This window comes from Pholis gunnellus, assembly GCF_910591455.1.
Source record: "Pholis gunnellus genome assembly, chromosome: 4".
NCBI classification, from domain to species: domain Eukaryota; kingdom Metazoa; phylum Chordata; class Actinopteri; order Perciformes; family Pholidae; genus Pholis; species Pholis gunnellus.
In genome coordinates, this window is record NC_136530.1 from 7,823,092 (window position 1) to 7,845,435 (window position 22,344).

Consider the following 22,344-nt stretch of genomic DNA (forward strand, 5'->3'; position numbering starts at 1 on the left):
TCACCAGAGGTTGGCTCCTGGCCGTGAAGCGGTCCAGGCCATCATGGCAGGCCGTGATGGCAGCTGCAAACACCTCCAGAGTAGACACAACATGCCCGCTATTGAACAGGCCCTGTAGAAAATCCAGGATTCCCTGCAGGAGGCAGGATCATGGATGAAAAGTAGAAACAACTGCGGCCTGGAGGCCACAGTCTCACCCTCTCAACCTCCAGACCATGTGGCGCCCCCCTGCCTGCCACAGAGCCTTGGGGTGGACCAGTACCGGCCACAGACCTGCCACCACCAGCCAGGACAGGTCTTTGAACCACCTGGCACCCGGACTCTCTGGAGCCCCGAGTACCACGGACATATGCTGTGGACCAGCCAATTTATCATAAGAATTACTGGTAGCAAGGCATACAGCAGGCCAAGGGGCCAATATGGGTGGTTCAGCATGTCCACCCCAATGGGAGAGCATCGTTTGAGAACTAAAGTGGTACAGCACTCTCTGCAATGCTGTGAGCTCCAGTAGAGTGATGTTGCGGAGGGTGCTAGACCACATGCCTCCAACCAGTTGTGTGGTTCTTTTTGGACCGTATGTAGCCGAAGAAGTGCAAACCAACGTTGTAAATTCATCATGTGTAAAAGCCCCAGACACACCACCAGGTGGGGGCGGCTGACATCAACCCAAAGGGAAGACATAACACTCCTCACCCACACTGAGGCTGTGGACCTCACAAGTAGGGTCAGCCGTTATACAGCCTCCACACTTGGGAATCCAAGAGCAGCCCAGGATAATACAACACTTTATAACAGTGTAGTTATTGAATATTTGTCCCAATATAAATTCCCCCAAATTGTGAGCTTATTTTACCAAAATAAGTGTATCCAAGAGGAGCCCATTGATGGATGAAGTGATTTTGGTCACAGTTTATAACAATGAAGTTAATGAATATTTCCCCACCCAAAAAATCCTCTATTTTATGCAAAGGCACATTTTTCCAAAAGTCAGCATTGTATAACAACGAAGAGACCATTGCTGTATGTAATCATTTGGTCACATTGCACTTTATAACAGTGACGTTTTAATAAAAATCCCCCCGAAAGTATGCAACATTTTTTATTTCTATATAATAAGCGTAGAATAACCAAGGAGCCCATATATAGACGAAGTGAGTTAGGTCACACTACACTGCATGCCAATGCAGTAAATTATTGATCCGGGAAATCTGAATGTGTGAATCTCTTTCCAACTTTTCCGAACTTTTTACAGTTCGGTTCACTGTATTGAACGGAGATGACGTGACTCTCCGGCCACGGTAGAAATGAGGAACCGAAATGAATCAAACCGTTTGGGGAACAAGACTGGAAGAACACTGATGGGTTGAAAACATGCACCGCGCAGCTCTGATAATGTAAAAGGAACTCGTTGTTCTTTCTCTTCATACCGGATTTGATCAACGGTCTGTTTACTTGTTTGTAAAGTCGGTACGTTTTCTTCACGACTTTGTTAAATGTCTGTTTGTTAATTGCGGAAGCGACAAGTGGCTGCGCAGTTAATAACGTCGCGATGTGTAGTTACATCTGAACACAGTCCGTCGTTTCATTTTCGCTGTTAACCTGGATTATTTCCTGAATGCGATTACTATCTCCTGTCGCGTGCGTACGTTACCGTTAACGGGCGGATTTTCCTCCGCGCAACCTATTATCTGATTAAACCCGAGCCTGTGTTTTCAACTTGTATTTTGTTGATATACCACTTGCGCCTACAGTACTGAGATGTGCCTGTTCGTCCGGTAGAGCTCTCGGTTTGTTTGTGGAGACGCGAATACACGATACGAAGATGGAGGAGTGGAACATGAGCGTCGGTAGTCTGGGTGAACAAGTCCTGGAGAGGCTGTCAAAGATGTTGGACAACGCCACCTGCGGATGGAGGCAGCTGGCCACCGCTGTGTCCGAGCTGCCGCAATTCCGCTGCAGGTGAGACATTGAAGGCATCACTTAAAAGACGCGCTCCACACACTATAACATTATTTCCACACTTTAACTTATTTAAACATTTACACTCCATCCTGTAGTATAGGGATTATCTTTGATGTATGACATTTGTGATAAACAGGTTTGGGCCCATTGAACTCTCCCCACCAGGCTAACACTGCCCATTGTAATCCCTCTGTGTAGTGAGAGCGAGCTGACCAGCTGCTCACTGCAGGTGCTGAGCACTGCAGGCAGCCCAGGACGCTCACTCCTGGCTCGGCTTGCTGACCGCTCCTGCTCCCTGGACTTCCTACTGCACTGCCTGAGGAAGATGGACCACCAGGAAGCTGCGCAGTACCTTACCAGCACATGTGAGGAAGAACTGTCAGGGGGGGGGGGGGGGGGGGGGGGGTGCCATATGCAAATGTAGAAAAAACAACCTATTTTTAGGAAATACCTCTTTAAGTGTCAAAGTCAAGGGATCCGAAATAATGTTGGGTTGGTTTCCAAACAGGGTGCCACATTATTCTTTGCTTAGACTTCCATCCCTTGATCTAAACTAGTAAATCTGCTCAACTAAATGGTCTAAGTTGTTGGTATTTGTCTGTAAAATGTGAGTTTACATGTGAAACGTTTTCTTCAACAAATGTTCATAATCCAGGTGTACAGGCTGTGTGTTTGTGTGTGAAACAGTGGCGGTTCTAGACTTGGGGCTGTGAATATTTAGCGTTGCATCTTCCAATATAAATGCAGTCCATTTATCACCCCATAGGTTTGGTTCTCCAAAAGACTAAGGACACACTTAAAACAATAAACGCAATGATACTCATTAAGTTAATAGGTACATTTTTATTACTGCTATGAATAATTAAATTGTCCCCTTTTCTAGGGATAATGTGGGGTAAAATATGATGGCTCAGTTTATTTAGATGCTGATAAAACGCGTAGCTACACTGTGATGCCCCACATCTAAATAAATATATTTTTTCTGTGCATATGATTGTTTATGTGTGTGTGTGTGTGTGTGTGGTAGTGGCAGAGCTGATCCAGATCACAGTGCAGCCACAGGCCCAGCAGGCCACAGTGGGGGGCAGGGTGGTATTGACCTGCAGAGCCTCCGGTCCCCCTGGACTCAGCTACCAGTGGTTCAGAGGCAAAGAGGAGGTCAGTCAAACCTTGTTTGATTGTTTGAATGTAAATTATAACAATGGGATTTCAGGTCAAACCCCAAGTAATGTGGTGCGTTCTCAATTTATGTAACTTTTCGGCTAAATCTGCCACCTTCACATCATATGGATGATAATGTGGTGATTAGTTTATCACGTGTGATATCATGTGGTGACAGATTATTTGCTTGTTTTAGATTTTGGATGAGACAGGGAATACACCAGAGCTGGTTCTGTGTCCTTCAGTCCCGGCCCACCAGGGTCACTATATCTGTCGAGTCCACCACGGAGGGAACTTTATCTTCTCCCAGTGGGCTCATGTTCGCTTTGTCCAGACTGCAGGTTCAAGTCCAGGTACTCCTCCTCTCCTCCTTCTCGTCTCCCTGTTTCCCTTGTTTTTATTTCATCTCATGTGACGTAACATCCTCGAAAATCTTGTCATCTCAGGCTGCAGCAGCAGTCTGTTTCCAGGGTCAGCGAGTGGGCTGCGTAACATTCGTCAGCCTCAGTCCCAAGCAGTGTCTGAGGGCGACTCTCTGATCCTGGAGTGCAGTGCAGAGGCCAACCCGCCTGTGCAGTACGAGTGGTACCATAACATGCTGCCCATGACACAACACAAGACATGTTCTCTTAAGGTAAGTCGGTGTATTTACTGCTGTGAACTGCTTACCGACTTTGTAGAACAATTTTTTTGTGGTTTAATACTTTTATAAGGCCAAAAACCAAGTCAATAGCGATATAAAGCCCTGTGCTATCGTCATAAAAGGGATAATATGAACAAAAATCAAGGTATATTTGTACGTAAGTGTGACGTATATGAGATATGTAAGGCCAAACTAATACAGGTGTCGAGACTTTATAATCAAAACCAGTGGCGGGCCGTGCATTTTATACCTGGACCTTCACTGCTGTCCTGCAGCTGAAACACAGCTGCGGTTATTATTTGTTTTGTGTAAAAATGAAGCCAACACCTGTAAATACACTAACTGCAGAGAATACGCCGAGAGTGCGTCTCCTCTCTTCTCTGACTGCAGCTGGGACTGCTGCGCGAGGCTTCTGTGAGAGTACCTGCCTGTGTGTGCTTTGGGGCGGCGGAGGGGCTCACGGCAGCACCCGCTGCTCGTTCACGACAGTGCAGAACGTACGAGCTTTCACGTCAGAGTCAAAACACCAGAAACGTCTCCAATAACACCAGAAAAAGTCGCTAGATTTGTCGCTAGTAGCTTTTGACAAAAAAAGTCGCCATGAGGGTTTGGAAAGTCGCCAGATTTAGCAAGAAAGTCGCCAAGGGCCAACACTGGCACCAACTAACTATGTCCCCAGAGCAACATTGGACGTAACAATGGTTCCTATCACATATTAAACCAAACAAAAATCCATCTGTAAAAACAAACGCATTTAACTTACCAGAGCTGCTGTTCACTATTTAAAGACAAAGTCCATCCTCCTTTCTTTGTTAATAAAGAGTTTAATCTCACGGTTGTTCAGTACATCCGTGAGATTTAGTTCCAGTAGGAAGTTTTAATGCATTTGAGGGCTGAAAATGTCCGCTCGACAGAGGCAGCAGATATTGGGATTGTCACCGCCCAACATGTCACGCTAGCCCACTGACCAATCACGTATGGCTAGGCCAGCTAGAAGGCTCTGGCACCAACATGTCAAACTAAAGATCTGATTGGTTGAACACTATGACTTATCACTTAAACTGCATATGGATTCACTTGTGAGTCTGCAGGCCTCGGGCCTCTCTTCTTACCTAGAGACACAGGGCTGAAATCTGATTGGATAAAAGCTCTACTTAAAACAAGCTGCACTGGAAGCAGAGCAACTGAGGAAGACAGTAGATGTGCAATGAGAAAATAAGATATTGGGAAAAATATTTTTAGAAATTATAATACATGTAGTGTATTTAAGAAAAATGATTGAATTATAAAATAGCTATAACTTTGTGACTCTGTTTAGGCCAGCAGAGAAGGCTTTGCTGGCCCTGACGGCCCACCACTGATCAAAACACATTTAACTAATCCTCAAATTTGGTCTCCATATCTTCTGTAGATCCCATGTGTGACCACAGCACACAGAGGACAGTACAGGTGCAAGATGTTCAATTTGTATCATGAGGCCTGGAGTGAAACAGCAACGATCACCATCGGTGAGAGAAAGATAGAAGTCGGACACTGCACATGTATACGCCCAATAAAACACGAGTACTGTGCAGTGAATAACTTCCTGTTTTGCACTTTTATGCAGGCCCCAGTTCCATCACTGAGGCATCCTGGGTAGAAGTTGATCGTGGTCTAGGTATTCTTTCTCTTCTGATAGTATATAGAAGGAAATAGAGGAACTAGACCCGAATTTTAGTTCCTTTTTATTATTTTCCGCGTTACTAGAACACATCAATACGACTTTGATTCCTGTTTTTGTAAGTACATCAGTGAAAGGCTTTCTGTGTCAAAGCAGTTAATCTGCTTGCTGGCATTTGTAGGTTGTGTGTGTGTGTGTGTGTGTGTGTGTGTGTGTATGTGTGTGTTGAAATCATGCTGTTTTATCCATTGTGGACTCATCTGATCAACAGAAAGCAATGTGTACAGTTTGTGTTGTTACTAAGCACTGTATAAATGAAAACGAGACAAAAACATTTTTTAAATTTGTATTTATACCTTTTTATATTGCCGTTGGCAGACTCAAAGGAAGTCCATAGGTCGACCTGCGGACCAGGATTACATCAGCTACAACAGACGGTCAACCCGCCCCCATCAGTCAAGCATTTCTATGGCGAGTTTTGTGTAAACAAATAAACACAGTGCAATCACAATACAGTACCTGTGGATGACATGATATTTTTCTTAGTTTTACAGTTCTTTCATGATGCCTTATCTTCCCCTCCACAGCCACAGACAAAGTCGCTCTCCTGATTGGCAATATGAACTACCTCTACCACACTCAGCTGTGTGCTCCCATCGCTGACGTCCACGAGTTGACCAACCTACTCAGACAAATGGACTTCAAGGTGGTTTCCCTGCTCGACCTCAACTGGCAAGAGATGCACAGCGCTGTTACAGAGTTCCTCTTGCTGCTTGACAAGGGAGTCTATGGTTGGTCTCTTGTCCATCTGGACAATATGTTCAAAACGTGAATCATATGTGTGTCTGTACTTTTAAAGTCTACAACATAGGCTAAACACCTGCTCTACCCCTACATAATAAATAATTTAAAAAGATGTACAGTACCACTGTTTTTTACAAATATAGTGTAGAACTAACTAAATGCTTATTTAAAACATACTTTTGTACCAACAACAAGCTAAAAAGACTCTATGCCAACTTAAGCTAAGAGACAACACACTTCATCAACTTCGATAACACATATTTGTTACTCCTTTCCGCAGGCTTGCTATACTTTGCTGGTCATGGCTATGAGAATTACGGCAACAGTTTCATGGTTCCCATAGATGCGCCAGCCTCCTACACATCGGAGCACTGTTTGTGTGTACAGAATATACTTACCAGGATGCAGGAGAAACAGACTGGACTGAACGTATTGCTGCTAGACATGTGCCGTAAAAGGTATGAATTGATTGTTGATGTCCCGGCTTTTTAAAATCATGTTGAGGTTAGATCATCTGCTGCAAATATTTATGCCTCTAATGAATTCCTTTTCAGAAACGTATATGATGATGTCATCGTACAACCAAGACTGCTCAAGGTCACGGCAAATATAGTGTTTGGATATGCCACGTAAGTTTGCGGATTCTCCTCCGCTGGCTTTAATGCACCTCCTCCAGTGTTGCAGACATGTCTAAACTAGTCTCTCTGATTTAGGTTAAAAAGTGTCACTCATGTGTAGCTTGCTGTGTGTTTAGATGCGTAGACGCTGAAGCGTACGAAGTGAAGAGGGAAGACGTGGCAAATGGCATCTTCATAAGCTTCCTCAAGCGGCGAGTATGTGAAGATGAGAAGGTCACGGTCATGCTAGACAGAGTGGCTGAAGGTATGTGGAGCAGGCGCGTGAAGTATGAGATCTCTGGGCGTGCTATGAGATATCCATGTTGCAATTGAAAGTATGATCTACCTTACATTTAAATGTTTGAGATGATCCTATCATGTAGTCATTAGGTCACATTACGCTGCACCGTGTGGCCGGAAAGTGGCTTCCATGCAGCTCCTACCTGTGAATTTTCTTTTACATTTATATTGCTTGTGTGCTCGCTTAACTTGCCTTTATAGTCTGATATGTTTCACTCTTGAAGGATCTGGTATAGGCCTTTCTCACAGAAGATATTTTGACCCGTCACAGTAGGAAAAGCACAGGTGTAAATAATCAAATTATTGACGGCTGCTTTGATTTTAGGTTCTTGGTTTTGTGCGTCACTCTCACCAGAACAATACAGAGCCATCGTTAGTGTTATGATTAACACCTGTGTGCTGTTCCTACAACGACGGGTCCAAATGTCTGCTGTGAGAAAGACCTACTGTGGTCCACGTTGGCTCCATGACACGGTTTACTGACACACCAACATGGAGCAGAGACATCACTGTCATCAGTCCCACACTTTTCTGCTATGGCAGCAAATAAACACAGTTCCATGTTTTGTCTGGCGCACAAGAATGTGGGAACAACATTTTCTTTAACCAGAGAAATACTTCAAACCATTTTAAAATGTTGCAGTTAGAAGTAGTGTTACTATTTCTGTGTGATAAAGTGTATAATGGAGGAATACTTGGCAACATACTACAAACAGATTCACAAAGTTCTACTGTCTTTGGGGTTAAACATTTTGAGGATGTAGCAGCTCTGGCCACATACCACATGTCATGTTACAGCATCGGCAGGTGATGGAGCACACCTGTTGCGACAACCCTCTTTGGGTTTAAGCTCTTAAACAGCACTAAATAATGCTTGTTGTATGTCGTAATATATGTACTCCTATCAGACATGGGGCGCTGTGAGATCACTCGAGGGAGACAGGCTCTGGAGCTACGCAGTAATCTGTCAGAACGACGTTCCCTCATCGACCAGATACAAACCGCTGAATGTTCTGCTTCCCATTCAGCTCGAAACCTGCAGTGGGCTGTCGCTCACGGTACTTGTTTCACAAACAGTGTGAATTATTAAATATTACAAGAATGATTGTCATGTTTGTAGATAATTTAATGTTTGTTGAAATCAAAAGTATTGTCTCAGGGTGTGATTTAAATGTCTCTTTGTAGTCCTACCAAAGAGTCTTTGCCTGCAGTTTGACTGTGGAGTGAAGGTTCAGCTTGGATTTGCTGCAGAGTTCTCCAACATCATGGTCATCTACTCTCGGATACTTGAGAAGCCTCAAGAAATAGTTTCCTGCTGTGCTCAGCTTACTGACTTCCCTGAGGTTTGTAAGCTGATATTACACATTATGATTTTAGATTTTAGAGACTCACAAAAGCATTCGTTCTAGCCTGTACCGACTCATCATACTTGCGATGTGCGTTTCACAATATACTATATTTAAAGTGGGAATTAATTTGTCATGTTACAACCTTAACTTGGTGTCTAGGGGAACACAAGAAGTACAACAGTTTACCCAACCTTTGAATGAAAGGGAACAACAGTGAGAAAAAGACTACCGAAAGTTCCGTTTTTTTCAAAAAGATGATTAACAAATAGAGCAAATAAGGCGTCAGGGTCTCCAAGACAAAAAAATATGTGTCAAGATGCTGCTACATAAAATGCAACATTTCACCAGTTAGCCTCCACCACAGAGCAGTAGCGCCACCTCAAAGGCCAAAAAAGGACAGAAACATTGAAATTGGAAGTAAATATGCAGCTCCAATGATTGTTGAATGAGGTCCAGGAATGATCAGGTGTAAGCGATCCAGGCATTGAGAAAGGGGTGTGGCAGACCTGAGATGACTCTCTTCCAATCACTGGACGTAACTCATGGATATACTTGAAGCACACACAACAAATTTGTTTTACTGTACTGACCTTTATCTGTCTTACTTTGGCAGGATGTGGACATTGATTTGAAGAAGAGTAACCAGGAGACTCTGCTTGAAGCCGGCAGTTTATTATTGATCAAAGAAGATCTTCCTTCACCAGAAGTCCCAAGTCTCTACACACGAATCCGATGCCTGCAGAGACTCAGGGTCAGACACTGTTATTGTTTTCATTATAACTTCTCTTTTTTATGTCCTAGCAGAAAACTTGTATGTTTATGCCCCCCTCAAACAAATTAGTATTTGGCACAGTCAAGAATAAGTCTTTATTTAGCCACTATTTCCAATTTTAAAGTATGTAATTAGTAGTCCATGAACAGTAGAATTTATGTTACATTGATTAATTTCCCTATTTCAAGCAATATTTCATACTTTCAAACTCAGAGCCAAGCCTTTTTATATTTTTACTATAAAGCTAACAAAACACATTCTTGCTCTTCACTGTCTTTATAGAGGGAGCTCACATTCACCATCTGCCTTCATTACACCTATTCCAACATGGATGATGAGGTACAGGAAAGGAAACCAGTGACAGTTGGTAAACCACTGGTATCCAAACTCAACCTGCATGAGCCCCGACCACCTCACGCCCGCTCTGCCTCCTCATCCTCCAGCCTCGACTCCTTCAACATTCCCGAGAGCTCCTCCTCTGTTGGTTCAGCCTCAAATGCGTGGTCATATCCTGCACAATCTGGCAGAGAATCCTCCACGATTGACTTGCCAACTTCATCCAGAAGTGCCAACATTCCAGAGGAAACTGACTGTGAATTTTTTGATGCCCCTCAACCACTTGTCGCCAGCAAAAGCCTGCCCCACGGCCAAATAAATGACACGAATTACAAATTTAGTGACATGTACAATTTTCACTCTCACTGAGCATTATGTAACCAATGATTAAACCATTACACACTGATAAATCAGCATTACAAATAAGCAAAAGGTGAAAAGATGGTGAGAAAAGCCTGTGAATTTGCTGTTTCAGTAAAGCTGACTAGAGACTCAGGTCATTGTTTGTGGCCAATTTAATTATTATCATAGTCTTAACTATGCATTACATTTTTGTCACGTTTTATGCATATTTTTTTATTTTTTACAATGCATTGAAAAAAATATGGGTTCTATTTGTAAGAAGAAAGAAATAAAAACATCCGTTTAAGATTAATTGTATACACTGTTGTATGCTTCAGCTTTTTGTAACTTGCATTACATCTCATGTGCATTCGTACACCCGTTGGTTGACATCACTGTATGTGGATGTTTCTTGTTAATGTGTGATTTCTCCGGTGCTCTGCACTACGACCGTACTGCGCCTGCGCCGTAACGTCAACTCGACTGGCTCACCGCGGCCTCCATTTTGCAGTATTTTTGCAAGCTAGCTGCTCCCATTCGTAAAGTGCAGCATCAGTAAATAAAGTGCATTGAAAAAGGATTGTTTAAAAACCTGAAGAGATATCCTCACGGACAAAACGATGGCCGACCCATCCGCAGACGTGATCGTTCTGGAGGGCGCAGAGGTCCGCAAACTGTCGGAGCTGAGAGTGATCGACCTGAAGGCCGAGCTGAAGAAACGAAACCTGGACATCACGGGCGTGAAGAGCGTGCTGTCCGAGCGCCTGAAGAAGGTCGTCTATCTGCTCACTTTAAAAAAAAAACTATGCACTGGATTTGACTAACCCAAGTAACTTAACGTTACTATCGAGGCCTGTATTTTGTGGCTTCTTGAACGTAGTCTACGCTAAACCTAAAGCTAACGTTAGCTTAGCTTACGAGGCCTGACTTTGTGCTAGCTAGCGTTAATCGTCAGCTAACGTTTGCGCCAAACGGCTAACTAACTATCATCTCGTGTCTATTTACATATTAGATTTTTGTAAAATAAAATGCTTCTGTGTGTTGAAGTGTGCGCATCTCTGTGATTAAACAGGCAATCGAGGAAGAGGGTGGGAATCCGGATGAGATTACCGTTGCTCCGGAGTCCAACCCAAAGAAATCTAATGTGACACCGAAACGGACTTCCAAAGGTAAAGTTTCCATAACACGTCAAGTGGACACCGTTTAACCTACACTGCAAATGTCTGTACTATCCGACGGTCTGCCCCATTCGTTTCTGTAAATGCAAAAATGTACATGTCACATGGTAGCGTTAAGTTACTCGAGGTGTTTCATTCACAGTCTTGGCGTTAAGAAACTACAGAACACATTATAGTGTCTGAGAGACGATCACCCATGTGGACACTGGTACAGTCGGGTCACTTACCATTAAACTTGCTCGGTAAAGTAATCAGTAGTTCAGGTGTGCGCGGTGTCATTTTATTAGGTAACGTTACATCTTCATGGAGGATAATGCTCAGTGTTTGGTTTTTTTGGAGCCGATTCAACTTTATGGTGATTATGGATGTAGAGTGGATAACATCTATCAGTTATTAATGCAATGCAAATAAAAGGCATCAAGCAGAAAATACACCCTCCAAAATGACCATAATAACTCTCTAAAACTGTTTGAAGATAAACTGAACAATTTAACCTTTATGATGGTAGGATTCTTTTTTCTTTCTGAGCTTTTCTGAGTTAGTTTTTGCCAAATTTACCTAATAAAGTGGCAATTTGGGGAAGCCTACTTTATGGATGTGTAACCTGAATATGTGTTAAAGGTCCATTTTGATTGTGAGTGTCCTGAATAACATGTTAAGTATATCATAATGTGAGCTTTCCCAGTGGTCTCTCACCTCAAAACTGAATGGTTATACTGTCAAATGAGTTGAATAAAATATGTTTCACTGTATTTATCTTCCATTTGCTAAAACGTACAGTGTACAATTCCCTGGGCACGTTGGAGAGAGGAGTATTAGTACTATGGGAGGCTTGTCTTATTCTGTAACAAACACAGTTACAGAACATTTTTAGATGCGTAAATGTAGGAGCTGTCGGTTGTATTGGATTGCCTTACGATTGCCCATCACCTGAAAATCTCTCACACACACACACACACACACACACACACATCGTTTTCTTTGATACCTGTAAGATGCCCACATGAGCACTCGGTCTAAACTAAATGTATTTACTCTAGATGCAAGGCAAGAGAATGATGAACCAGAGGACAGTACTATGGAGGAGGACTCTCACTATGGACAGGTGAGAGTGCTTAACTTATTTTCACATATCTTAAGCACTACTGTAATGATGCTTTTGCATCGCCCTCAACTGCAAAGTTCTGAATTGCTGTTTAATTTTTTTGTGAGGGTCTTCAGCAAATTTCCTCCTTTTGTTCTTCAGGAAGAGTCTCAGGATTACCACGAGAACATGCAGGAAATGGACATCCTCGACATGAACGTTCTGGACGAGACGGAGAATGACAACGGGATACCAGCCGAGGACGACGAGGAAGCCGTGAATTCTCACTCTGACGAAGATGCGCTGTTGAATGAAGCAAATGACAAAGACGCTCTTTTGAATGAACAAGATGACGATGACGCGCTGTTGAATGAACATGACAACAAGACCCTCGAGTCAGAAGATGAAGCAAGAGGCCCGGAGGTGAGAAATTCGACTACAAACGTGTCTACTCATTTTGATCTCTTATCTTTGTCTAAATGCCAATTTTTTTTAACGTGACTGCATTTGTATCTATTTTCACAGAAGGATGAGTCTGAGATGTTAGATAAGACTGAACATATGACATGCTCATCAATCGATATGGTAGGTTACCTCACGTATGTGAAGCTATACGGTAATGCACGCCGTCACAAACTGTCACATTCATTAAGACATTCTTTTCTTTTAGGCTCAGGATCCCGATGCAGATGACGTGCAAGAAGTAACAGGTACTGTAGAAAATTGTTTAGAAAAAGGTGGATGCATCTTTTTACAGTGTTGAGCTTGGAATGCAAACACTTAGTTTAGTTTCAACCAGGAAGAGAGACTGGAAGCCCGAAGGGAATTGCTGGCTTTGTGTTGAAATTTGGTTAACCACATTTAATAATTTCCCTGGTTTAAAAATGTTGATTTAAGTTATATTCTGCCAGTAGTAAACTAACGGTGGTTAACAATTTGATGCACATTGACAGCAATTATATTTCATGGTCAGGGAGGTGTGAGCTGTTGCAGGTGATTGCAGTGTTTCCAGGTTGCCACATGAAGAACAAGACACTGAAGATCCATCAAGACTCATCAACTGTTTACAGCTTTTTAAAGACTCTGACTCGGAAATCAGCTGGACATGAAATTGCTGGACTTGAGCCAATGTTCTTGTCATCATCACGAATGGACACTGGGGGAAAAGTAAAAGGCTGAAAGAAGGTGGACTGCAGCGAGAATCCGCTGCTGCTGATCTTGTGGCTCTCTTCAGCACTGAACTCTTTGTCTGCTTTGGATCAGGTGAACACAGTGAAGTGGTTCGACTTGAAAAATTGAGCCCAAGTGTTAGTCGCATTAGTTGCTTAGTTGTCTTCCAGCCTTCGGGTTCTCTTCCAGTCTCTCGTTAGGGCCTACTTCATCGTTTTAATACATAGTTCTAAGAGCACAGGCCAGTGGTCATGACCTTCCTAATCCAGGGCTTGCCAGTTCCTCGTTAACCATTCCTGTGTTTCAGAAGTGATTAAACTCTGTGCCATTCTATTCCTGTTAAATCCGTAGAAAATGACAAAGTAGCCGGCTCTTGTTTATCTGAGCCACTTAACGAAGATCACCAGCAGAGCCTCGAGACGAGCCCTGAAGAAGAGCACGCTGCCACCGCCGGAGGGGAAGACAATGTGTCCGACACCGGTGCCAAGTCCGAGAACGCCGCCTCTGGAGATGCGGAGAGCGCCACGGATGTTGTTGAGACTCCCACCAAAGAGGTTGGGGATGCCCAGAATGCCCCAGAAGAGACATTTGACGCTGAAAACGAAAGCTCGCAGGCCGTTAGTGTAAGCGAACAAGGCGCTGTGGGTGAAACTGTTGATTCAGAAATGGGGTCTAAGAAGGGTGAGGAGGATGAGAAGACAGAAGAGAAAGCTGCTGCGGACTCAGCCTCCACAGTGAAAGAGTCCTCTTCTGTAGAGGGCGATGATCAGAAAAAGAGGTTTGTTGCTTTCTGTCTACTAGAAACCAAAATGGCTATCTCTGTTGCATTGGCTCCTTTGTGCTAGCAAAATTTGGATGCTCTTTGGAGGTAAAAACGTTCTGTGCATTTGTCTTTGTTTTCATTTGTCATTCTTTTACACTCACCTATTCCACTTTATTGCCCAGTATTCGGATTGCCATATGGTCTAGTTCCATTTACTCACTGTTAAATCACTGCACTATGGTACATGATGGGCTGGTCACTGTCGGTTATGTATTATACCATAAAACACATAGTGTATATACATCTGTATGAGGAGAGATACCAGGTATTTCACTGCTGTATGTTTATTGCTTTTATTTCTTTGTCTCTAGCGCTGAGGAGAAAGATGGCAAGACTGAGTCAAAAGATGAAAAAGGTGAGTGGATAACGTTTTTTTCCCCCCCTGTTCTTGTCTTCATATTCATTGGATATATGCTCATTCATTTATTGTTTGTAGCCGTTGTTGCTGCAGCAAGCGGTAGCAGGAATCTGTGGGTCAGTGGTCTTTCTACCACTACTAGAGCGACTGATCTGAAGACTCTCTTCAGCAAATATGGCAAGGTTAGTCTATGCACACCCACACCGTCGTCAAAAGCCCTACAATTTACAGATCACCCGTGTTTGATCTAAAATTGAGGACTTCATATTTTTTTTTCCCTCCCTATTCTCTGGCCATCTCTACCCTTTTGCGTCCTTGCGTCTCCTCTCTCTCTCCATTTTCCTGCAGGTGGTTGGAGCGAAGGTGGTGACCAACGCCAAGAGCCCCGGGGCTCGCTGCTATGGTTTTGTCACCATGTCTTCAGCAGAGGAGGCCACCACGTGCATCAGCCACCTTCACAGGACGGAGCTGCATGGCAGGATGATCTCTGTGGAGCAGGTGAGTGTCAGGAGTGGTGCCGCCCAGAGAATCACCGCATGGGTCTGAGTGAATCTTAGCAATTTTTCTGCAGAACTACATTTTTTTAGAGACATGAGTGGGTAATAGTAGGTCCGGTAACAAGGCAATTTTTACATTTGATGTAATTTAGTTTGAAGATTAAAATACAGAAATGTATTAAGTTAAAGAGCACACGTAATCAGATGCCTACCAAAGAGGTGTCATTGTTCATTTTCATTGTATGATCAGTGTGAATTGAAATCTGTTCATTCAGCTTTTGTTAATAAGCACGTTCCTGTTTAAACATTGCAGGCTAAGAATGAGCCCGTGGGGAAGAAGCCAGCAGACAAGAACGACCCCAAGAAGTCTGGCAGTGACAGGAGACAGTCGTCTGACTCCAAGTAAGACCGCTCACAAGCTGCTGCCTCTCTGAGAAGAGTCTCTTCCTAAAAAGAAAAGCCCCGTCAGCTCGGTATTTTGGTCCGGTGTGCTTTTAAGTATGACGGGCGCAAACATTTATAGTACGGCATGCCCCAGTAGTAACCTACAACCGCAGTAGTTTGAGCTCCTCAGTGTGGATTAGCTATCAACTATGTGGGAGGAAAGTAAACCATTAACTAAACTGTTGTTCTAAAATGTTCGTTGATACTGCGCTGGCTCAACTGTTCATGTTTTCTGTAGATCTGATGGAAAGGATGAGAAGGTTGAGGGAGACGGAAAAGATGGCAAAGGTGAGAAATGTGTGATCATTTCCAGCTTGTATGAAAAAAAAAGAAAGTAAACACTGAATAAAAGTCACTTCTTCAAAACATCTTCCTATTTTCTTGACCATATCAATTGTGTTTGTTTGACAGGGCGGAATGAGAGGACTGTAGTTATGGACAAATCCAAAGGAGAGCCCGTCATCAGCGTGAAAACCAAAAGCAAGGAACGAGTAAGTAACTAAAGCTTCTTCCTCACACGATGTTACTAAGATGCACCCTGGTCATTTATAGGCCAGCGTACAAGGTCACTATTTTACCTTTTTCTTTCATTGTCTCCTCTCTCCAGAGCTCAAAAAGTCGTGACCGCAAGTCACCCAGTAAAGAGAAGAAAGAAATCTTGTCGTTTGACCAGATCAAGGAGCAGAGAGAGCGGGAGAGACAGAGACAACGAGAGAGAGAGATCAGAGAGGTGGAGAGACGCAGGTTCACGTAAGCATCATTCTCTAAAAAATAAATGTTGACCTAAAATCTTCCTTGTTGAAGGCTGAAGAAATGCCCGTTTCAGCAGTTTTACTGTATGATTTAACACTGTTGACCTATATTTACAACATAAACTGTACATTTGGTGCTGAGAGATCGATCTTTGCCATCTTCTTTCAGTGACCGGGACAACCGGGACGGCCGGGACACTCGCGACAACCGCCCGGACCGTGAGCGCGAGCGAATCCGTCTGTTCCGAGAGAAAGAGGAGAGGAAACACTTGCTCCGGAAGAGAAGCTGGCTGGAGGTACCGTTAGTCACCTGTCGCCCACATTTACGACATTACATTATTATCTGGTGCAAATCTTGCAAAGCCTGTTGATTACAGTAATAGAAATATAGGTTCATCTTGCTCCCATATATCAATTTAATTTTCTCCTCGTCAGTTTTCCTTGCGTTTTTGATAATCTCATGAATGGTTTGACTCCCAGGCTGAGAAGCAGCGCCTCGACGCGGATCGCATGGAGCGTCAGTTCTTGGAGCGGGAAAGGCTACGCATAGAGTACGAGAGGCGGCGCGAGCAGGAAAGGATCCTCAGGGAGCGCGATGAGCTGCGGCGGCAGCAGGAGCAGCTGCGCTATGAACAGGACCGCCGCCCTGTTAAGAGGCCCTATGATATGGATGGCAGGTAAATAATAACAGAATCATGAAATCACAAGATCTTAGCAGTAATACGGGTGAGAGCTTCAGTACGTCTGAATGTGTGGTGTTAGATATCGGATGGATAAAGAGCAGCTCAGTGGATGAACTTCATGCCCGATGTCGTTGCCTGCTCCTCCCTTTTAGGAAAGACGACTGGCCTGAGAAGCGCGTGGCCCTCGATGACCGTTACAGCCGCTCAGACTTCGGTCGTCAGGAACGTTACCAGGACGTTGACCACAGAGACCGGGGCCGGTACCAAGACGACCTGCTGACCGACAGGCGAGACAACACTCGCAGCGTCGCTGCAGACAGAGACGGGCAGGTAAGAAGAATTGAACATGTAACTGAATGGTCACGAGTGACCTCGTAGAGGAACAATGGATGAATGTTTTCAGTAAAGTAGCAACTGTGCAGGGACACAGAATGAATGAATTGTCTCGTGTCCTTTTTCTTTCAGCACTTCTCAGACAGGTCAGAAAGACATGGCAGAGAAGGCCGGGAGTCCTGGAGTGGAGGCTATGACAAACGCATCAACACCAGGTGAGACTGGCTTCAGCTCGAGACACATAAACACCTAGATAGTGTCCAGTGCTGACATTTTTCCTGGAGGGATGAAAAATTAAAATGTTTTTTTTTTTTTCTTAGGGAAGGGGGTCGAGACTGGGACTCTAGTCGGAAAATAGATGGAGACAGAACATGGCAAAGTACGCATACTTGTGTTTAATTGTGTTCGTATTGATCGTATCGCTAGTTACACTGACGGTTTTTTTCGTGATACCATGATGTACATTCGGAAGTAGCTTTTTGCCCTCTGATGATGGGAGTAGAAGATGGCATAATTATAGTAGCAAGCTGAGGGATGATGGTGCCACGTGTCCTGAAACTAGAGTTTTTAGCACGTAATGGCAATATAGACTCGCAGCTATTCCACCTCCTGATGTTTTGCTTTTTTGTTCCAGCTAGAGACGGAGCCATCCCAGGCCAGAGCCACATAGCACGTGGAGGAATAGCAAGGTGAGAAGTGAATATTTACACCTCTTTTTTGATGTTATTATTTTTTTCATTATGATAGAACAGTATTGATCATTGTGTGTTTTTTGTCCACCAGCCGCGGAAGCTACATAAACACAGGAACATCTCAGTCCCTGTCCGGAGCTCTCAACAGGCAGAACCAGCTGCTGCAGGGCAGCGGGCTGCAGGGTGGAGCTTTTGGCCGACGCTACTGATGTCTGTCTGAAGACAATAGTGGGACTGTTTCAGGAGGTCGTATCGGGAAGGATGCGACCACCTTGTTTTGTAAATTTTTTTAAAACCAGGATTTTTTTTGTTGTTGACACAATTCCATTCAATTTTTTGATGGAGACATTTGTTTTTCTCATCGCTTCTCCCTTTTTTTGTTTGTGTGCGTGATGTAGTGATCTCCTGCCTTGTATTTATCATTCAGTCCAACCTACCTTGTTATTCTAACACAACGGCTTGCCAAGACTGTGTTGTATATGCAGGTGGGCCTGTAGTGGAAAGTCACGTCAGAGCTCTGTGTTGTGGATGAAGATGTTTTCTAGACACCTGGGTCAATGGACCTAACCTCACCAGTCTTCTCTCTGTATCCCAGTTTGTCTGAAGCATTGTGGATGTTTTCAATTCTCGTTAAATTTGCCTTCGTTGCAATTCAGTTCTTCATAGCTTGAGGCTACTTTTTGACGTCATTCTTTTTCAAAGAGATGTTTGGAGTTTTGCCGATGAGTTAAATGTTTTTTAAAAGTAAATTCATTCACATTGTTGTCCATGCTTGTTAGTTTATTTTTAAATATATTTCAATCAGTGCTTTTTTTGTATTTGACTTGTGTCATTGTTGAATAATGGTAATAAATGCCCCAGAAGCATCTGTGTTCACAAACTATTGATTAAGATCTGTTATAAAATCTAAATCTTACAATTTAATGTATTCTGTTTCAGCCTATGTTTTCTGTAACTCAAATGTGTTTTTTTGTTTTGTTTTTCGTAAGTGTTATATTTAGGGAAGTCCTTCTGTTTGGTTCATTTAACGCCGTGCTCTGGTCCGTGTCGAAGAATATTAGCTGCTGGTGTCTAGTGAAGCTCGGCTGTAAAATACACAGGGTGAAATTGACTCCATAAATAAAAGATTTTTCATCTTTTTGCAGTGGTGCTACTGAAACAAATGCTCCCCGACTCTTATTTTAAATTGACAAAATATTAATTTAGAATTCAATGTCAGGGGCTCATATTAAGCACACAAACTAAACTAAAGCATATGAGCTGGCATGACACTTTGAAGCAACAATTTAATTTTTTCCATTAGACCTTTTTTTGACATTGGTCATGGCTCCATTTAGATTTGGGGATGCGCTGCCACCATTGAATGGTTTGATAATAAAATGATTGTGCAGCAAAGATGTAAAGACTTGATTGACAACTTACATTTGAACTTGTAGTTAATAGTGTCCAAGATGAGGAGTATTGTTGCAAACTGATTATATAACAGGATGTTTCCCTCTGACTTAAATGGAATAATAATGAAACCACCAAGATGCCATGATTCTCTTCAGTACTACAAACACTGAACTTGTGCACTCAGACTTCTGTTCTGGTGCCCTGAAACCTTTCCAAACAGCAGAGGGAGAGTTACTAAACTTGGATGTCCGATGAGAATGAATGTACTGTATTTCACATGACTAAAAGACCTTCAGCCTAGACTGAAGAAATGAGGTTGGAAGCTAGTGGCTGCAACACCAAACCCAGTGGGTGGTCTGGTAGAACTGGTTGTAGTCCAACAATCTAGACTCGTGACAGACACCTCAATGTTAGTGTTGCATATAACATTCTCATTGCAGAATAGCAGATTGTCCAGGATCACGTGTTTATTTGCGACAGGAGATGAGGTTCTTGACTTGAAGATGTCATTTTGACCTCTGTACTTCACGGTCATGACACGGATATGATTTCCAGATATAGCTCCTTCTTCACGTTTAACTTCCCTTGGTCCTTATCTATTACTGGATCCAAGTTCCTCTTCTACAAATGCAGTTCCTCTCTTCCCACCGATGCTTTCCTCCTTCAGCACGCAGCTACTCGTATCATGAAGCGCAAGATATGACTCATAGTGTGTGCATATTGCTGGAGAAGTGCTCAACAGCAGGCTGTAAACTCGTGTTGTTGGTGTTAATTTAAGTTAATAAATAAGTTCGAATAATCTGTGAAAACTTGTTTCGTCCTTCATAAATTAATTTAGAAGTAGCTTTCAAAAGTGTGGACAACCTTTTAGGGCACAAAGGAGGTCTGCACACTGTTCTAGGCTGCAATTAAATCCTTTAATTCTTGCCTCAGTCCCGTGAGAAAGCGGAAAACAAAGGCCTGTAATCAACTCAAATCATTATCAGCTGCTGGTCAGCAATCCCCAAGGAAAAACAAAACCGCACAAACCAGCAGGTGATAACGATTTGAGTTGATTGCTGCCTCTACAAGAAATGCCTGTTTAAAAAAAAAGAAAAGAATAGAGAAATAAACTATGTATTAGGAGCCTAACAGTGTGCAAGCCTCCTTTGTGTCCTGCAATGTAGTATTTTTAGTTTTGCACCTCAGTGTCTTTTCCTGGATGTCTGCACACTTTTAGCCAATAAAATTGTTATCGCGATGTTGTGGCATTACGGGGGACCCCTGTCATTGTATCAAATCTGCAAGTCTGCAACTCCAGTAACACAAAACAACATGCAGGCATGGTCCAGAGATGTGCATTTGTCAGTTTGCAACATTGACAGCATCACTGGCCCCGTCCCCAACCCACCTGTTGACCCTTCTCTGGCTGTTTCGTGTGGAAACAAAAAAATAAATTGTCCTCTTGTCGTTTTCTAATTGTCCACTAGAGGGAGATATATAATCACAAATAGAGGCAAGAACTGGTCGTTTCTATTCATACGTTAGGCATTAAGTAGATGTTATTATGCATATTAAAGGAAAGTGAGTGCAACGGTAGAACCTGCTGAAATAATTACTTTCTCATGATAAGCAACAGTTAAAACTGATGATTGCATGCTTTGGCTGTTGCATCCATGTGGACATGGATGACAGCAGCGCTACAAGTGGAAAAGCTTGTGACAGAAGATAAATGCAGAGAGGACATGACTTGTCAGTGAGAGGATGTTGGGGGTTAAATTGAGGACATGCACCAGTGACCAGCACTGCAAATAGGTCACCAGATGTAGAACGAACAGCTAAAATCAACACGACTGAGCTGGAGAAGGCCACAGACACTTTACCCGGACACATACACACTTAAAGGCATATATGCGTCTGTAAGCACTCACAATGAGGTCAATGTAAAAGGAATGCACACACATGCACGCACACACACACACAAACACGCATGCACCACTGATCTTCGGCGTCACCCCCGTGCTGTGCAACATCATTTACCCTGGCCTTTGGAATGTGTGCTTATTTTCTCTCTCTGTCCTGATCAGCCTTCGAGCTGAAGTGTCCTACACATCTCTGTGTCTCTTGAGTCTCTCTCCTCTCACACTCATTACCTGAAGATGCCCATATGTTGCAGAGATGTTTTAATAAATCACAAGGTTATTCTGTATTAAAAGTAATGTACACGAGTGTATGTATGGCAAGAGACTACAGAACAGCAGGTTTTCAGCAAGATCCTCTGCAGTGTTTCATCGCTACAATTGGTTCACTTCTCTGAATCAGTGGCAGCGCATGTGAAATGTGAGACGCTGAAGCAGGGTTGTGGTGCGTTCATGTGCATGTGCATGTGCATGTGCATGTGCTCCTCTTATATGTTAGGCTGCAATACACCAGACCTGAGACCACCACAGGTGGATCCACCAAGAGCTTCCTTGGACAGCTGAGGGAAATCAAAGCTGAGCTAACATCCTTATTATGTTTCAACAGAAATGAAGCTCGGAACAACAGCTCAAACTGCAGGGAGGATGAGATGGTCTGCAGAGCTTCAGTGTTGTGGGTCAAAAAAATGCAGAAAGGGAGAGAGATAAGAAAATATATAGTCTATCTACTCTATCCGCCCTGCCCTGTTTCTGCCAACAAATGTCTTTTGAGAATATCTTTGTTAAATTGACCCATCATATAGTCCTTGCATGATTTTTGAGTATGTTTTTGCAATCCTTAAAAGACATTTTTGCTCAGGGCTTTTAAGGAATTTAGGCAAAACCACAGACAGACAACATATGTTTACATTGGGGGAAATCCTTCGTCTGCTGCCAAAACGATAATCCTGAGTTTATCACAATCATTCGTGTAATGCAGCCAGTCTTCACGATAAGGCTGCCGGGCAGCAGCACGGGAGGAATGATGCAAACTCTGATTCCTGTCTGCCAAAGACATCGAGCTCAGACAGCAGCCAGACAGAAGAGAAGGG

The 22,344-nt window shown here is 43.2% G+C and overlaps 2 protein-coding genes across 6 annotated transcripts; both read left to right on the plus strand.

Annotated features, from left to right (window-relative positions):
• Positions 1-1,339: 1,339 nt before the first annotated feature.
• On the plus strand, positions 1,340-10,243 carry malt2 (MALT paracaspase 2). Of its 3 annotated transcripts, none has more exons than XM_079157322.1 (17): positions 1,340-1,467; positions 1,780-1,959; positions 2,161-2,327; positions 2,990-3,120; positions 3,320-3,476; positions 3,570-3,757; positions 5,178-5,274; positions 5,373-5,423; positions 5,805-5,897; positions 6,014-6,217; positions 6,511-6,688; positions 6,785-6,859; positions 6,985-7,112; positions 8,056-8,205; positions 8,333-8,490; positions 9,110-9,247; positions 9,551-10,243. In XM_079157322.1, exons 2-17 carry the CDS (start codon positions 1,823-1,825, stop codon positions 9,971-9,973), a joined length of 2,475 nt encoding a protein of 824 aa, XP_079013448.1. In that variant the 5' UTR covers positions 1,340-1,467; positions 1,780-1,822; the 3' UTR covers positions 9,974-10,243. The 3 variants fall into 3 exon arrangements, with proteins under 3 accessions (XP_079013448.1, XP_079013450.1, XP_079013449.1); XM_079157324.1 differs by having other exon boundaries at positions 1,345-1,442; XM_079157323.1 differs by having other exon boundaries at positions 1,346-1,959.
• A 111-nt stretch (positions 10,244-10,354) lies between these two features.
• Positions 10,355-19,117, plus strand: safb (scaffold attachment factor B). Of its 3 annotated transcripts, none has more exons than XM_079157979.1 (21): positions 10,355-10,719; positions 11,019-11,115; positions 12,165-12,229; positions 12,371-12,631; positions 12,734-12,793; positions 12,879-12,918; positions 13,730-14,156; positions 14,513-14,556; positions 14,638-14,741; positions 14,908-15,057; positions 15,370-15,458; positions 15,739-15,788; positions 15,912-15,991; positions 16,108-16,244; positions 16,422-16,548; positions 16,733-16,929; positions 17,088-17,265; positions 17,401-17,483; positions 17,589-17,647; positions 17,903-17,957; positions 18,052-19,117. In XM_079157979.1, the coding sequence occupies exons 1-21, from the start codon at positions 10,567-10,569 to the stop codon at positions 18,167-18,169; spliced, it is 2,574 nt and encodes an 857-aa protein (XP_079014105.1). In that variant the 5' UTR covers positions 10,355-10,566; the 3' UTR covers positions 18,170-19,117. The 3 variants fall into 3 exon arrangements, with proteins under 3 accessions (XP_079014105.1, XP_079014106.1, XP_079014104.1); XM_079157980.1 differs by having other exon boundaries at positions 10,364-10,719; positions 16,108-16,250; positions 17,907-17,957; positions 18,052-18,191; XM_079157978.1 differs by having other exon boundaries at positions 10,366-10,719; positions 16,108-16,250.
• The last annotated feature ends 3,227 nt before the right edge of the window (positions 19,118-22,344 follow it).